Genomic DNA, 17683 nt, shown 5'->3' with positions numbered 1-17683 from the left:
TAAATATTAACATGAGGAGTTTTTCACTATAAACAACTAATTGATAAAATTGTTTGACAAAATGGTATGGCTGGTGAAAGAGCTTTAAACTAGTCCTTTAAACACTACTATAAGGAGCTGTGCCAGATTGTAGATCAATACACAGTGTTCAACAACAAAAAACTCTTGCCATGAAAAAAATGTCAGCTCTACTAAACTACTCAGTGACATTCTGGCACAACCTGGTAACAAAAAGTTCATCTAGTGGCACTGTACATTCAATAGCACAGTGTACTTTGAATGGATGATCTTATATGCCATCTTTCTGCAATCACTAAAACCTCAAAATTATGCATACGCATTTGGAATAACACATACCACATTATCACAGTTAACTCTGGGTAACACAACCGAAGGTGCTTTTATCTTCTTCCCATATTTTGGAATGTTTCTACCGTGAACATGGATTAGTTTTACAAGAAAAAAGGAAACTTTTTAAAAAGACTAAGTGAAAAAGAACTAAATAGCAGGCAATCAGATTTCTTGGAACTTGAATCCTTCACCAAACATGACATATCTCTTAACTTTACATACTGCCAAAATTTTTCCAAAAGGACTCACTTACAGCTGATCTTGAAGCTCCACAATTATATATTCTAACTGTTCCTTCTCCAGTTTATGAGCCAGGTCAGAATCTTCAATCCTCTGTAGTAGTATTTTATTCTGAGCAACAGATTCAGACAGCTGGTTCTCTCGAAGTTGTAAGAGTTCTTCAAGATAACCCTGGTAATAACAAGTGCAAAATTCTAATATGTATCTTGAAGATAAATGCTGAGTAGATTAAATGTTATTCTTAGCTATGTTGTAATGAAATTATTTCAAAGTATCACTGAAGAAATGGTAAATAAAACATTTTAACTGAATTAAAAATTTAACATATGTTCTCCATTATTTAAAGTTCTCTAAAGTTCAGTGAGATGGCTGGATGAGATGAGATGGCTGGATGGCATCACTGACTCAATGGACATAAGTTTGGGTGAACTCTGGGAGTTGGTGATGGACAGGGAGGCCTGGCGTGCTGCAATTCATCGGGTCGCAAAGAGTCAGACATGACTGAGCAACTGAACTGACCTGAAAGTTCAATAAAGTATGTTTATAATTTAACATACACCTGAGTTAAAATATAATTTCTAAGCTCTGCAACAGTGATAAACACTCTAAATGCCTTCAGGCTTCAAAACAGACTTAATTATAGAATGATTAATTAAAAATCTGCCTCTCAGTGATTATTTTTCAAAAAACAGTTATTAACATTTTAGCATTAGCATATTACAGGAAAGCAGTATAATGTCTAGGTTAGGCCTACAGTGTAAGGGACTGTCTCATGTCATACTCCAGTTCTACTACTTATAAACTAAGTGTCCTTGGGTAAATTATTTAATCTCTCTGGGTCTTTGTTTCATCATCTAAAAATGTGGGAACAAAAAGGGTATCTAGCTGGGAAGATTAAATGAAAGGTAAAGTGTTTAGAATACTATCAATACCTGGTACCCTATATGCAATGTATAATTATTAGCAGACACCTAAAGACAGATTCTCTCTTATCTTTTAACTCATTTATTGGTTCTTTGTCCTTCTGCCCTACTTTCTAGGAGTGTTCATTTAATTTATTCTCCAAATCCTTATACTTTAAATCCTTATACTTTAAATCCTTATACTTTAAATCCTTATAAATTCCTGAACTTAGGAAATCTTATTTTTAATTTCCAAAATTTTTTTCATGTTTTCTGCTGTTCCCTTCTCATGGCATTCTATAATTTTTAGACACAATGTGCTTTCTTCTTAGGATATTCATTAGACTCTTTTTTTTTTCTTAAAGTATTCTTCTATTCCATTTCTTATCCTTTTCACGTGCTTAACATTAGAAAACTACTTTAGCTATTCTGGCTTCATAATACATATTAATAGCAACTAGTACTGTTCCTGTCACTTTCTTTTTCAGATTTTTTTCCTGTCAATTCTCAAATACTGGTTTTCTCCATAATAAAATCTCAAAAATTAAAAATAAATTTAATTTTTACAAATGAAACTATTATATGTGTACACAGCTTAGTTTAAGCTATGCATGATTATTTGTAAACATCAGTAATTAAACAACACAAATTCCCAGCACCTGGATTCACTGCCAGTACTTTCAGAGTCACATGATGTCTTTCTGATCCCACCCCCTGTTCTCTGCAGAGACGACAACATCCTGAGATTTGTGTTTATCACCCCCTTGTTTTTCCTCCAGCATCACCACAAATGTGTGTCTTCTTAAACAATATACTGTTTAGTTTGGCTGAGTTTTATCCATATTCTTTTGCAACCTGCTTTTTCATCTAGTGATGAGTCTCACTACAGTTGCTGCCTTTACTCTCAACAGTGCATAGTATTCTGTTGTATGAATACTGCAGCTTGTTTACTCACTCTCCTATCAATGGCCATTTAGATTATTTTCCATATCTCTTAATATAAACATTACTGTGAACAGTCAGTTACATGATACCTGGTACAGACATCTGAGAGTTTCTCGGAGACATGACTAGGAGCAGAGTTGCTGGGTCATAGGCCTTAGATATCTGCGCACTTACTAGATAATGCTGAACTGTTCATACCACAGGTTTTAACACTAATCATATCCCATTTGACTTCATGTGACTTTATATTAGTATCAAAGTTATACTGAATTCATAAAATCAGCTGGAAACTATTCCTTCTTTTCCTTTTCTCAAGAGCAGCCAGTAGAAAACGGGAATTACTGCCTCCTGAACGTTTGGTAGCATCTACCTCAGAAACCAAACAGGTCTGGTGATTTGAGGGGAAGGAGGGAACAGATTTTAAACTACTTGTTTAATTTCTTCAATGATTATAGGTCTGCAAGTTTTGAGAAGTATTGATAAAATTATTAATAATTATGGGAGGGGTCTCCCTGTCATTTATAGTTTTACTATCTATTCTCTTTTAATTCTTAAAATCGTCTATCTGTGCCGCAACTCTTAAATTTAATTATGGTTGATTCTATTTAATTAGTTTGTACAGATACTCAGCTTTTGGTTTAACTGATTATGTACCTCTGTTTATTTCATTAATACCTGCTCTTATTTTTATTATTTTGAACTGGTTTGTTGTTTTTGTTTACTTCTTGGATGCTTAGCTCTTTAATTTTCATTCTTTTCTAGGATAAGTAATTCTCCAAGTACTGTGCAAGTTGTAACTTAGTACTATCAGTGTCCATTATTTTCATTCCTATTCATTTCTAAGTATTTTCTCATTTCTTTTTGATCCATAATTTAGAAGACTTTATTTTTTTTAAATCTCCATTGGTGTACTTTAGGTGGTGGTAACCTTTTTCTATTGAATCTAATTTTATTGTATTGTGGTCACTATTGTATCATTTTTTGTATTTGCTTTGTGACCTAGTATAGCCCATAAAAAATGGAATAGTTGTCCCATGTATGCTTTAAAAGAATGTGTATTCTAATTGTTAGCATTTACCGTATTTTTAAAAAATAATTTTATTTTGGGCTGGGCTGAGTCTTCACTGTTGCGTGGGCTCTCCTCTAGGTGCAGAATGTGGGGGGTACTCTCCAGCTGTGGTGCACGGCTTCTCACCAGAAGGTGTAATGGCTTCTCTTGTGGTGGAGCACGGGCTTTAGGGTGCACGGGATTCAGTAGTTACCCCCCAGGCTTCAGAGCACAGACTTAATAGCTGAGGTACCTTGCTCTGAGGCATGTGCGATATTCCTGGATCAGGGATCGAATCCAGATCTTCTGCACTGGCAGCCCACTAGTAAAAACTGTAAGCAATGCATCATTGACTGGCAGTGGATTCTTTACCACTGAGCCACCAGAGAAGTCCCTACCATAATTTGCTTCAAGCTTACTAGTTGCATTGCTCAAGTTCATTATATCCTTACCAATTTTTTGTCTGTTTTATCTGTAATTATTGGGATGTTAAAATTTTCTACTATTATTATTGATTTATTCATTTCTCCTAGATATTCTATTAATTTCTATTTCATATTTTTCATGGCTGAATTTTTAAATGCACGTAAGTTTAGTACTGTTATAGATTGCTGGTGAATTCTTCTCTTTTAAAAAGGCAATATCTTTCTTTAGTCTTAATAATACTTTTTGCCTTAATGTCTAGTGTGAATCATACCAAAATAGAATTATTTTGGTTAATATTTGCCTACTCTATTTTATCCTCCTAGTTTCAATGTTTTTTGAGTCACTATTATGTATGACTATTACAGACAGACAGCATGTCACTAAAACTTATGACTTAAAAAATAAATTTAAGGCAAAAACCACTACAATATTGTAAAGTAATTAGCCTCCAATTAAAATAAATAAATTCAATTAAAAAATAAAAACAAAAAATAAATATAAGAGTTTGTCCTTTTTTAAATTATTTTTTTAAACTATTAATTTTTTTGGCTTCTCCATTTTAGCTTGTGGGATCTTAGTTGCCTGACCAGTGGTTGAACCAGGGCCTTGGGTAGTAAGAGCACAGAGGCTTAACCACTGGACCACCAGGCATTCTTAAGAGTTTGTCTTAATTGTCAAGCTTATACCTTTCCCTTTTATGGCAATGCTGACTCTTAGTTGTATTGAGATTTCTGTTATTTTGTGTGTTTTTTAAATACTATCCTCACTTTTTTTCATTTGCTCTTTTCTATTATAATAATCACATTTTCTTTATTTCTTCTCTTTCTTATTATCAGTTTAAAAGCTAAATATTCTATTTCTATAACTGCAATTTTGGAAACAGGCATATACCTTAAAAAGGGTGTGTACACTCCTTTTACACTACACTACTTATAATACACAGATCCTAAGAGGCTTTAACTTCAATCACTCTTTCTCACCCTTTCTGATACTATTAAATAGTGTTTAGTTCCATTTTACTTTCCAGGGAGGACTGAAGCCAGACCTAAATGTTAAGCTGCCAATATTTCGTAATTCAGTCGTTAAAAGACTGCTATTACTAACAATTAAATTATATAAACTTAGTTAAGTAAATTGTATTGAAAAACAAGGATCAAGTAAACTGTATTAAAAAACAACTACTCAAAATAACTACTACTTAAAATAACTACTACTCAAGTAGTAGTAGTTGAGTAGAAACTAACTACTCAAAATCCATCACTCCCCAAGTATTTTACAACAGTATACCATCGCTGCTTGCGCTCTTCAAGTCACAGTCACTGTATTTCTCTGGGAGAAACACTATGTAATTGTGTGCTGCTGTGCATCTTTCCCTTATCTTGCATTCAGTAACATCAAACAGGTAGTTTTAAGTTGGCCATGATGGGAGTATTTATCCCAGAGAAATCAGCAAATGAAAGCAAATGAGAGCTCATCAACTTTTCCCTGCAAAACCAGTTCTTAGGCATATTCCAGAACACCACTGCCACCCCATACTGGCATTAACACTGCTGCTGCTACCTCATGTAGTCAAGGTTTACCAATCTCTGTGCTTACTCTGCCACTGTGCATCTCACTCCTGTCTTCGAGGTTCAGTTTCCAACTTGAGTGAGAGTGGGCCTAGAATTGCTGTGCCCTGTTGGTATTAAAACACAGGTACCTAGGTTAAGGGAATGGCCCCTCACCACCACCACAAGAGTTTGCAATGGCTTTAACTCAATTCACCCCCACTTATTTTTAGGCCCTTCCTTCTTTATACAGTCCTTCAGTTCAATTCAGTCGCTCAGTTGTGTCCGAGTCTTTGTGACCCCATGGACTGCAGCACACTAGGCTTCCCTGTCCAGAACCAACTCCTGGAGCTTATACACACTCATGTCCATTGAGCCATCCACCATCCTGTCCTCTGACGTCCCCTTCCCCTCCTGCCTTCAATCTTTCCCAGTATCAGGGTCTTTTCAAATAAGTCAATTCTTTCCATCAGGTGCCCAAAGTATTGGAGCTTCACTTTCAGCATCAGTCCTTCCAGTGAATATTCAGGACTGATTTCCTTTAGGAGGGACTGATTGGATCTCCTTGCAGTCCAAGGGACACTCTCAAGAGTCTTCTCCAATGCCACAGTTCAAAAGCATTGATTCTTTGGCATAAAGCTTTCTTTATAGTCCAACTCTCGCATCCATACGTGACTACTGGAAAAATCATAGCTTTGACTAAACAGATCTTTGTTGGCAAAGTAATGTCACTGCTTTTTAATATGCTATCTAGGTTGGTCATAACTTTTCTTCTAAGGAGTAAGCGCCTTTTAACTTCATGGCTGCAGTCACCATCTGCAGTGATTCTGGAGCCCCCCAAAAATAATGCCCCACTGTCTGCATTGTTTCCCCATCTATTTCCCATGAAGTCATGGAACCGGATGCTGTGATCTTAGCTTCCTGAATGTTGAGCTTTAAGTCAACTTTTTCACTCTCCTCTTTCACTTTCATTAAGAGGCTCTTTAGTTCTTCTTCACTTTCTGCCATAAGGGTGGTATCATCTGCATATCTGAAGTTACTGATATTTCTCCTGGCAATCTTGATTCCAGCTTGTGCTTCTTCCAGCCCAGTGTTTCTCATGATGTACTGTGCATATAAGTTAAATAAGCAGAGTGACAATATACAGCCTTGACATACTCCTTTCCCAGTATGGAACCATTCTGTTGTTCCATGTCTAGTTCTAACTGTTGCTTCTTTACCTGCATAAAGATTTCTCAAGAAGCAGGTCAGGTGGTCTGGTATTCCCATCCTTTCCAGAATTTTCCAAAGCTGGTTGTGATCCACACAGTGAAAGGCTTTGGCATAGTCAATAAAGCAGAAGTAGATGCTTTTCCGGAACTCTCTTGCTTTTTTGATGGTCTAACCAATGTTGGCAATTTGATCTCTGGTTCCTCTGCCTTTTCTAAAACCAGCTTGAACATCTGCAAGTTCAAAGTTCACATACTGTTGAAGCCTGGCTTGGAGAATTTTGAGCATTACTTTGCTAGTGTATGAAATGAGTACAATTGTGCTGTAGTTTGAGCATTCTTTGGCATTGCCTTTCTTCAGGACTGGAATGAAAACTGACCTTTTCCAGTCCTGTGGCCACTGCTGAGTTTTCCACACTTGCTGGCATATTGAGTGCAGCACTTCCACAGCATCATCTTTTAGGATTTGAAACAGCTCAACTGGAATTCCATCACCTCCATGAGTTTTGTTGTAGTGATGCTTCCTAAGGCCCACTTGACTTCACATTCCAGGATGTTTGGCTCTAGGTGAATGATCACACCATTGTGGTTATCTGGGTCATGAAGACCTTTTTTTGTATAGTTCTTCTGCATATTCTTGCCACCTCTTCTTAATATTTTCTGCTTCTGTTAGGTCCCTACCATTTCTGTCCTTTATTGAGCCCATCTTCGCATGAAATGTTCCCTTGGTATCTCTAATTTTCTTAAAGAGATCTCTAGTCTTTCCCATTCTATTGTTTTCCTCTATTTCTTTGCACTGATCACTGAGGAAGGCTTTCTTATCTCTCCTTGCTATTCTTTGGAACTCTGCATTCAAATGGGTATATCTTTCCTTTTCTCCTTTGCCTTTTACATCTTTTCTTTTCTCAGCTATTTGTAAGGCCTCCTTGGACAACCATTTTGCTGTTTTGCATTTCTTTTTTGGGGGGCGGGTGGTCTTGATCACTGCCTCCTGTACAATGTCCTTAGTGAGCTCTTATTCTTTGAGAGAGAAGTTCTGTATGAAACTTTTTCAAAATTTTATTCTACTTGGCATTTTCAGATTTTTACAGTGTAAAGGCTTTTAGTTATCTTAGTCTGACTTCTTGCTGGTATCTGGTACCGGAATTATTCTTTCACAAGTTATTAAAGCTTTCTTTGTATATCTTAACTAGTAGTTGTTTGTCTACAGGAAATCTCTTCATATTTGTAAATTTCCTTTGTAACCATTTTCCTCAGTGTATTTTTTATTGTTCTAATATTTCTATTGATATAATTCCACTAGGCTTTTCCTAAGTAGCTCATCTATGAATAATAGTAATTTGAAAGGAAGGGAAGAAAGGAAAATAAACAATACATGAAAATTACAAGTATGTTATAACTCAAGATACTAGTTTGTATCCCAGTCTGCTATGTACTCCCCTTTGCCTACTATAGTGCTTAACACACAAAAGCTGCTAAAATACCTGATTTTAAAAAAAGGAGAGACAGACACATACATGGAATTTCTTAAGCAATCACTATTACTACATTTTCATAAACCAAATAATCTTTTATAAAATTAATCCTAGAAATTAATACTTCAAACATATAAATGAAACAGCATACAGGAGGGTAAATGGGTCAGTGTTATATTAAAATGTAAAATTAGAAGAAGTTTAGCAAACAAAAGCCTCTCCTAAAATTGGGCCTGATTTTTAATTAAGAGGAGGACAATCCAAGAACAGAAAGGAAGTAGCAGTAGGTAAATACTTCTGTTTAGCTAACAGATCTTTTGGTAGTGACGGTCTAAAGGCAGTAACTCGAGCAGAAATGAAATGACTTCTGATGACTGAGACACACCTTCTGCTCCAGGGTGAGCTGATACTTCTGTTTGACTCTCTTACACTTGTTGAACCAACTGTTCTCATCCATGATGACTGGAGGCCCGGCCTTCTCCGGAGTGCTGCTCTCGCTGTCACTGCTTCCCAGAGTCCTCAGTTCTTCCTCGTCACTGCTGATACTATCAGAACTGAGAAGATCAACATTTTTTTAAAGAAATAAAGTTCACAGTATGTTCCACGTTGGTTTTTTAGAAATACTTCAGCATTTGTAAGTTGCTGGTAAGTAAGCTCCAAAATGTTCAGCACTAACTATACAATAATAATGATATTATCATCAGGCCTACAGATGCTACGGAAGTTCAAGTGAGGTTTACAGATCTAAGGCATTAAAACAGGAAAACTATGAGAATGTCCCAAAGAGAGGGGAAAAAAACTTCTAAAGAAGAGAGCCAGAAACTCCACATGTGCTGAGAAGAGTTTTCTCACTGGGTTGTTTTCACTGACTGTTCAATGTCCATTGTAAGGCAGACAGCACATCACCAGTGTGCTGCCAGTGGGGGTATAGTATCAGCGCAGTGCTCATGATCAGCTCAGCTTCGACTAAAAACAAGAGGTTCAGAAAACCAGTTATACCTAAACACTTTCTACTGGGGGGAAGAAGGAGAGACACGGGTGAAGCAGAGAAAAAATCCATTACAATCCATATGTAAAATTCCTTATGATATCAGTATGGTAGAAAACACAGAACAAGGTGGGGAAAAAGTAGGACAGAACCTAAATAATAGAGAGAAAGGTGTGCTAAGAGGATTGTCTAGTTTCAAAGAAAAATACACTTTAAAAGGAACAGGGAAAATAAATTTTAAAACACCAGCAATGATAACAACATTTAAGAAACAGCAAAAAAAAAAAAAAAAATAGTCTTTATAACCCTCAAGGTATACAAAAAAAACTCTAATCTATCAAACAGAGGAACAAAATAAGAAAATACAGTAAGTTGAAAACAAAAAATAAGATGGCAGAATAAGCACTAATACAAAAGAAATTACAAAAATCTTAAATAGGTTAAACTCAACAGCCAATTCAGATGTTCTGGTGTGATTAAGGCAAGTAAGCGCCAACAGTAAGCTATCTATAAAATACACATGAATACAGAAAAATGAGAAACGCTGGGCTGGAAGAAGCGCAAGCTGGAATCAAGATTGCCGGGAGAAATATCAATAACCTCAGATATGCAGATGATACCACCCTTATGGCAGAAAGTGAAGAGGAACTCAAAAGCCTCTTGATGAAAGTAAAAGAGGAGAGTGAAAAAGTTGGCTTAAAGCTCAACATTCAAAAAACGATCATGGCGTCCGGTCCCATCACTTCATGGAAAATAGATGGGGAAACAGTGGAAACAGTGTCAGACTCTACTTTGGGGGGCTCCAAAATCACTGCAGGTGGAGATTAGACAAGACTATTCACTCAGTCATGTCTGACTCTTTGCAACCCCATGGACTGTAGCCCACCAGGCTCCTCTGTCCATAAGATTCTCTAGGCAAGAATACTGGAGTGGGTTGCCATTTCCTTCTCCAGGGATCTTCCTTACCCAGGGATAGAACCCAGGTCTCCCACATTGTGGGCAGATGCTTTAACCTCTGAGCCAGCCAGCCATGAAATTAAAAGACACTTACTCCTCGGAAGGAAAGTTATGACCAACCTAGACAGCATATTGAAAAGCAGAGATATTACTTTGCCAACAAAGGTTTGTCTAGTCAAGGCAATGGTTTTTCCAGTAGTCATATATGGATGTGAGAGTTGGACAGTGAAGAAGGCTGAGCACCAAAGAATTGATGCTCTTGAACTGTGGTGTTGGAGAAGACTCTTGAGAGTCCCCTGAACTGCAAGGAGATCCAACCAGTCCATCCTAAAGGAGATCAGTCCTGGGTGTTCTTTGGAAGGACTGATGTTGAAGCTGAAACTCCAATATTTTGGCCACCTCATGTGAAGAGTTGACTCACTGGAAAAGACCCTGATGCTGGGAGGGATTGGGGGCAGGAGGAAAAGGGGATGACAGAGGATGAGATGGCTGGATGGCATCATCGACTCGATGGACATGAGTTTTGAGTGAACTCTGAGAGTTGGTAATGGACAGGGAGGCCTGGCGTGCTGCTATTCATGGAGTTGCAAAGAGTTGGGACATGACTGAGTGACTGAACTGAACAGAAAAATTAAAATTAAAAACATGGAAACACACCTAGAAAATATGAACCAAAGGAACTCAGAAATTATAATTTTGTAAGTTAATATAGATATAATAGTAGAAAATACAAGGATCAAAAAAAGATATTCTATTTCTTTATCCTCCACAATCAGCATTTGCATCTGTTGGGTTCCTGAGTCAGGTCAAAGCACACTGCAGACTTGAATTAGAGACTGCTACATAAAAAGTTCAACCCAGGTGACGTTCTTAGCTAATGATCTCAGAAACAAACCAATGACCAAACATGCCAAATGAAGTCTGCCTGTCACATCTGTTGCTCTGGGAAGCTGATAATAAAGTTTCAGTTTTGAAAAAAAGACAAGCAGAGCTCTTAAACGATGGTATTTGACATTAAAAATTAAATGAATTAGCTAAAAAGCAGATAAACTTAAGAGAATTAGTAACATTTAAGGTAGATACAAAGAAATTATAGTATTAAAGATTGTCAAAATGGTAAGGAAAAAAACTGCTGAAACAGGCTAGCAAGTACAGCATAATTATCCTTCCAGAAGGAGGGCAATATAAGCATATTTCAAGAAAACTAACATTTAAGGGATTTACCAACAAATTCTCACTTAAAGAAACTTCCTAATGATTGTAACTTAGGAAAAGGGAAACTGAGTTAAGAAGCACTGAGCAAAGAAAATAGTGAACTTGTGGGTAAACCTAAACATTGAATATAGAACACTAACAATGCCTAGTTTTATGGAGTTTTAAATAAACCAACAACAAACTTACAATTCTGGACAGAACAGCCTATGTCAAGAATTAGATGATTATAGAGTTAAAACAGTACAAGGTCCTCATTTATCTGGATAAGTGGTAAAGATATTAAATTTAGCCTTTGTTAAGGTTTAGATATGCATAGTAAAACTAGTAAAAGTACCACCAGTTAAAAAAAAAAAGCCTATAAAAGAAGGCTAGTAAAAGAAGAGTCTACAAATTAAAAATGAGTAAGGAATAAAATGGCGGAAGAAATGCCCCCCATGTCCCTCGACCCCCGCAAAAAAAAAGAATCATAATAAGAAGACAGAAAAGGTAGAAAAGAATGTAGGACAAACAGAAAGTAAGAATGTGTTGTGTGCTGTGCTAAGTCACTTCAGTCGTGTCCAACTCTGCAAGCCCATGGTGTCAGGAAGCATTTAACAGGAGGCTTCCTGTGTGCTGTTTTGGATCTGTCATGAATCCTCTGTCCCTTATTAATTCCTGAATATTCAGGAATTAAGTGGAGTAGCAAACTACTCCCAGGGGTTTAGGAATGCATGCATTTCCTTCCTTAGTTTTTCCCTACGGTGACAAGTAACTATTTACAACCATCTTCCTTTTTATGAACCATATGGTAAAAGTGATTATTTACAACCCTCTCTTTGATATGGATCGCCTTATGTTTTCCTTGATAATTTGTAAGTCTGGACTTTTGATTTTTATCTTTGCTGAAAATAGCTACCTTGTAAGACAGTATATATACTCACACGATGTTGAATAAAACACCTTTGCTCCATCAGAGCTTGGGTCCCCATGTCTCTCTCTCTCTCTCTCTCAGGCTAATTCTCTGGAGTGCAGAGGCCCACTGGGCTCACTCTCCTGCCCGGGCTTCTAAGACCCTCTCAAGAAGGCGCTCTGTGCCTTCACCCCCTCGACAGGGCGCCTGGTGCCTTCGTGAGCAGTGCAAGCCCTGTACCAGGGGCTTTATTGGTTTTCTGCGTAAACCAAGGAATATTAGCCTCTTTCTCTCTCCTTTACTTTCTTATCGTTGACTCCAGACAACCAGGTTCCGGTCCATTAAAGGACCTCAACACCATGGACTGTAGCCTGCCAGGATCCTCTGTCCATGGGATTCTCTAGGCATGAATACTGGTGGGTTGCTGCGCCCTCTTGCAGGAGATCTTCCTGACCCAGGGATCCAACCTGCATCTCTTATATCTCTTGCATTGGCAGGTGGGTTCTTTACCGCTAGAGCCACCTGGGAAGCCCTAAGAAAGCAATAGAGTGGATATCAACCCAAAAATAATCAGTAAATACCCTAAGCACCTCAGTTAAAACATAAAGCCCATTAGACTCAAGTTTTTAAACTCAAGAACTATTTTTAAAATGTGTGTGTGTATACTTTAAGAACATAAAGGCATGAAACATTAAATGAACTCTATTTTATCAGTTCTTACTGTACATTTTTTCACATATTAACACACCTGAAATCAGGGTACAACTTACAACTAATGACATATAACTACAGCTGTCAAACCAATTTCTCACATACTAAATGGAAGGTATGTCAGGCTAAATATAGTTTTTTAAAAAAGACACTAGAAAAATATTAATCTAAACAAAACTGGTTAGACGCCATTAATAACGACTAAGTAAACTTCAAGGAATTTTTTTAAATTACTACATCAGGATGAATGAAGAATTCTAAACCTGTATGCATCTGACAAGTTAGTTTTTAAAATATGCAGTAAAAATCAAAGGACCTCAAGGAAAAACCGACAAATCAAATATCATAGTGAAGAACTTAATACATTTAAATAATTAAAAAGATGAAACAAGGATAAGTGAGAAAGGACATAAAATACCATTAACAAGCATAATCTAATGAATATTGGACCCACTCACTGGAATACCACTGATTCTAGATTATTTCTCAATAAATTTCAAGGAACTATTATAATAACTATAATATTATGTAGACCTCATTCACTAATTATAACCCAAACAAAGGCACTGAAAATATCTGAAAATTAAAAATTATATGCCAAATAACCTTTGGTCAAATAATTATAATGGAAACTGTACTTTAAACAACAAAAATAAAAAATAACATCAAACTTTTAGGATGCAGCTGAAATAGTACTTCAAGGGATGTTTATAAGCCTTATTTACTCATAAGAAAAGAAGTAAATTTAAGTTTTGAGAAAGAAAAGATCATAAAAGCTCTCAACAAACTGGGCATAGGAAATATACTTCAACATAATACCGGTTATTTACATTGAGCCCACAGCTAACACCATATTCAATGCTAAAAAGCTGAAAGCTTTTCTTCTAAGATTAGGAATAAAACAAGACTGCCGACTCTCATCATTTATATTCAACATTGGAAGTCCTAATGAGAGAGCAATTAGGCAAGAAAAGGAAATAAAAGGCATCCAAGTAAAAACAGAAGAAATACAACTGTCACTATTCACATATCACATGATATTATATATCAAAATCCTAAAGACTACCCAAAAAACTGTTAGAACTAATAAACAAATTCAGTAAAGTTGAAGGATAAATACCATATACAAAAATCAGTTGCATTTCCATATAATACTGATCAACTATCAGAAAGAGAAATTAAGAGAACAATGTCATTTTCAGTTGCATCAAAAAAGAATAAAATATCTACAAAAAATTTAACTATGAGGGTGGACGACCTGTACACTAAACACTATAAGATGTTGATGAAAAACTGCAGAAGACACTTAAATGGAAAGATAATTTTGTGTTCACAAATTGAAAGACTTAATATTGTTAAAATGTCCATACTACCTAAATCAATCTACATATTTAATGTGATGCCTACAAAAATTTCAATGCATTTATCACAGAAATAAAATGAACAATTTTAAAAAGTTGTATGGAACCATAACATAAACCCAATAGCTGAAGTAGTTTAGAGGAAGAAGAACAAAACTGGAGGCATCACACTTCCTGCTTTCAAAATATATTACAAATCTACAGTAATCAAAACAGTACAATACTGGCATAAATACAGATACATAGATTAATAGAACAGAAAGCCCAGAAATAAACCCATGTATATATTTATGACAAAGGAGTTAAGAACATACAATGGGAAAAGATAGTTTTTCCAACAAATGGTGCTGAGAAAACTAGTCAGCCACACACAAAGAATGAAACGAGACCTTATACCATATGCATATCGTATATCTTGTATTGTATACCATATGTGTATCTTATACCATATGCAAAAATCAATTCTGAATTGATTAAAGATTTGAATACAAGACCCAAAACTGTAAAAATTCTAGAAGAAAACAGAGTGGGTTTTGTGTCACAGTGGGTTTTTTTACATCAATATTGACAATGATTTTTGGATTTGACAGACACACTCACAGTCAAAAAAAAAAAGCAAAAGCAAAAACTAAGAAGTGGGCCTATATCAGACTAAAAGTCTCCTGCAGCCAGTGACAGAATGAAAAGGCAACCTCCCAAAAAGGGAGGAAACATTTGCAAATTATATATCTGATAAGGAGTTAATATCCAAGAGAACTCAACTGCAAAAAAAAAAAAAAACCAATGTGACTGAAAAATAGGAAAGGAACGGAGTGAATATTTTTCCAAAAAAGACATAGAAAGACATACAGTCAACAGGTACATGAAAAGGTATTCAACATCACTTATCATCAGGAAAATCAAAATCAAAATCACAACTTAACATCTATCAGAACGCATGCATGCTAAGTCACTTCAGTCATGTCCAGCTCTTTGGGACCCCATGGACTGTAGCCTGCCAGGTTCCTCTGTCCATGGGATTCTCCAGGCAAGAATACTGGAGTGGGTTGCCATTTCCTCCTCCAGAGGATCTTCCCCATCTAGGGATCAAACCTGCACCTCTTAAGTCTCCTAAATTGGCAGGCAGGTTCTTTACTAGTGCTATCTGTCAAGAATGGCCATCTTAAAAAAAGAGAATGGATATAATCAAAAAGATAAGTGAGGACAAGGATGTGGATGTGGAGAAAAGGGAACCTGTGTCAACTGATTATGGAAAATCAATTGGATTTTTTGGAAAACAGTAGGAAGGTTCCTCAAAAAAAAACTGAAAATAGAACTACTGTATGGTCCAGCAATCCCACCTCTAGGTATGTATCAAAAGGAAATAAAAACAGAATCTTGAAGAGATATCCGTACTCTTCTTTACTGAAGCGTAAGTAATCAATATATGGATGGGACCTAAGTTTCCATCAACAGATGAATGGATAGAGAAGATGTGGTGTGTACATACATACAATGGAATCCTGTTCAGCCACAAGAGGTTAGGAAATCCTGCCACTGGCAACAACATGAACAATCTTGAGGGCGTTATACTAAGTGAGATAAGTCAAAGACAAATATTGAAGGTTATCACTTACATGTGAAATCTTAAAAGCAAAACTTATAAAAATAGTGAGTAGAAAAGCGGTTCCCAGAGGGTAGCGAAGACTAGGGAGAGGTTGGCAAAAGGGTACAAACTTTCAGCTGTAAGATTAATAAAGTCTGAGGATCTAATGTTAAACATAGTGATAATAGTTGGTAACACTACTGAATAACTGAAATTGGTTACAAAAGTAGAACTTAAATGTTCTCCCACACACATAAAAGGTTAAATATGTGAGATGACAGATATGTTAGTTAATGAGATGGGGAAAATCCTTCCACAAGATGTACATTATCAGAGGTAGGAAGAATGTATTCAGTTGTGTCCGACTTTTTGTGATCCCATGGACTATGGCCTGCCAGGCTCCTCTTCCATGGGGCTTCCAGGCAAGAATATTGGACTGGGTTGCCATTTCCTTCTCCAGGGGATCTTCCCAATCCCAGGGATGGCAGGTGGATTCTTTACCACTGAGCTATCTGGGAAGCCATATATTATCAGAATATGGCATCAAATCATCATGATGTACACTTTAAATAACTTAAAATTACCTGTCAATGATATCTCAATAGACCTTATTTTATAAAAAGGTAAGAAAAGACCATCACGAACCCAAAGAAGGTAAAACAAAATACTATATAATAACAACATAAATAATATATATCTAAAACCACCCAAGAGTAGAAACGAAGAACTGATAATAAGGAAGTTCCTTGTGAGGGCAAGGAGGAAAATAAATACTAACTATACGGATCCACTGTGGACAATTCTGAAAGAGATGAGAATACCAGACCACCTGACCTGCCTCTGGAGAAATCTGTATGCAGGTCAGGAAGCAACAGTTAGAACTAGACATGGAACAACAGACTGGTTCCAAATAGGAAAAGGAGTACGTCAAGGCTGTATATTGTCACCATGCTTATTTAACTTCTATGCAGAGTACATCATGAGAAATGCTGGGTTGGATGAAGCACAAGCTGGAATCAAGATTGCCAGGAGAAATATCAATAACCTCAGATATGCAGATGACACCAGCCTTATGGCAGAAAGTGAAGAGGAGCTAAAAAGACTTGATGAAAGTGAAAGAGGAGAGTGAAAAAGCTGGCTTAAAGCTCAACATTCAGAAAATGAAGATCATGGCACCTGGTCCCATCACTTCATGGGAAATAGATGGGGAAACAGTGGAAACAGTGTCAGACTTTATTTTTGGGGGGCTCCAAAATCACTGCAGATGGTGACAGCAGCCATGAAATTAAAAGATGCTTACTCCTTGGAAGGAAAGTTATAACCACCCTAGATAGCATATTAAAAAGCAGAGACATTACTTTGCCGACTAAGGTCCATCTAGTCAAGGCTATGGTTTTTCCTGTGGTCATGTATGGATGTGAGAGTTGGACTGTGAAGAAAGCTGAGGGCCAAAGAATTGACTTTTGAACTGTGGTGTTGCAGGAGACTCTTGAGAGCCCCTTGGACTGCAAGGAGATCCAACCAGTCCATCCTAAAGGAGATCAGTCCTGGGTGTTCACTGGAAAGACTGATGTTGAAGCTGAAACTCCAATACTTTGGCCACCTGATGTGAAGAGTTGACTCACTGGAAAAGACGCTAATGCTGGGAGGGATTGGGGGCAGGAGGAGAAAGGGATGACAGAGGATGAGATGGCTGGATGGCTCCACTGACTCGATGGACATGAGTTTGGGTAAACTCTGGGAGTTGGTGGTAGACAGGGAGGCCTGGCGTGCTGCGATTCATGGGGTCGCAAAGAGTCAGACACGACTGAGCGACTGAACTGAACTGACTGACT

At 36.9% G+C, this 17683-nt stretch overlaps 1 protein-coding gene across 5 annotated transcripts in view; it reads right to left on the bottom strand.

Annotated features, from left to right (window-relative positions):
• RUNDC3B (RUN domain containing 3B) overlaps nt 1-17683 on the bottom strand; it is a 173122-nt gene that overhangs the window by 52910 nt on the left and 102529 nt on the right. For all 5 annotated transcript variants that reach the window (XM_069587703.1, XM_069587705.1, XM_069587704.1 and 2 more), the window contains 2 exons: nt 8528-8696; nt 605-762 (listed from right to left, as the gene is read on the bottom strand). In XM_069587703.1, coding sequence (XP_069443804.1) covers nt 605-762; nt 8528-8696 — 327 coding nt within the window. The remainder of the gene's footprint in view (nt 1-604; nt 763-8527; nt 8697-17683) is intronic.

The sequence above is a fragment of the Ovis canadensis genome, chromosome 4 (assembly GCF_042477335.2).
Source record: "Ovis canadensis isolate MfBH-ARS-UI-01 breed Bighorn chromosome 4, ARS-UI_OviCan_v2, whole genome shotgun sequence".
NCBI classification, from domain to species: domain Eukaryota; kingdom Metazoa; phylum Chordata; class Mammalia; order Artiodactyla; family Bovidae; genus Ovis; species Ovis canadensis.
Note: the sequence above shows the minus strand (reverse complement) of the source record. Positions and strands in the feature narration are given on the sequence as shown.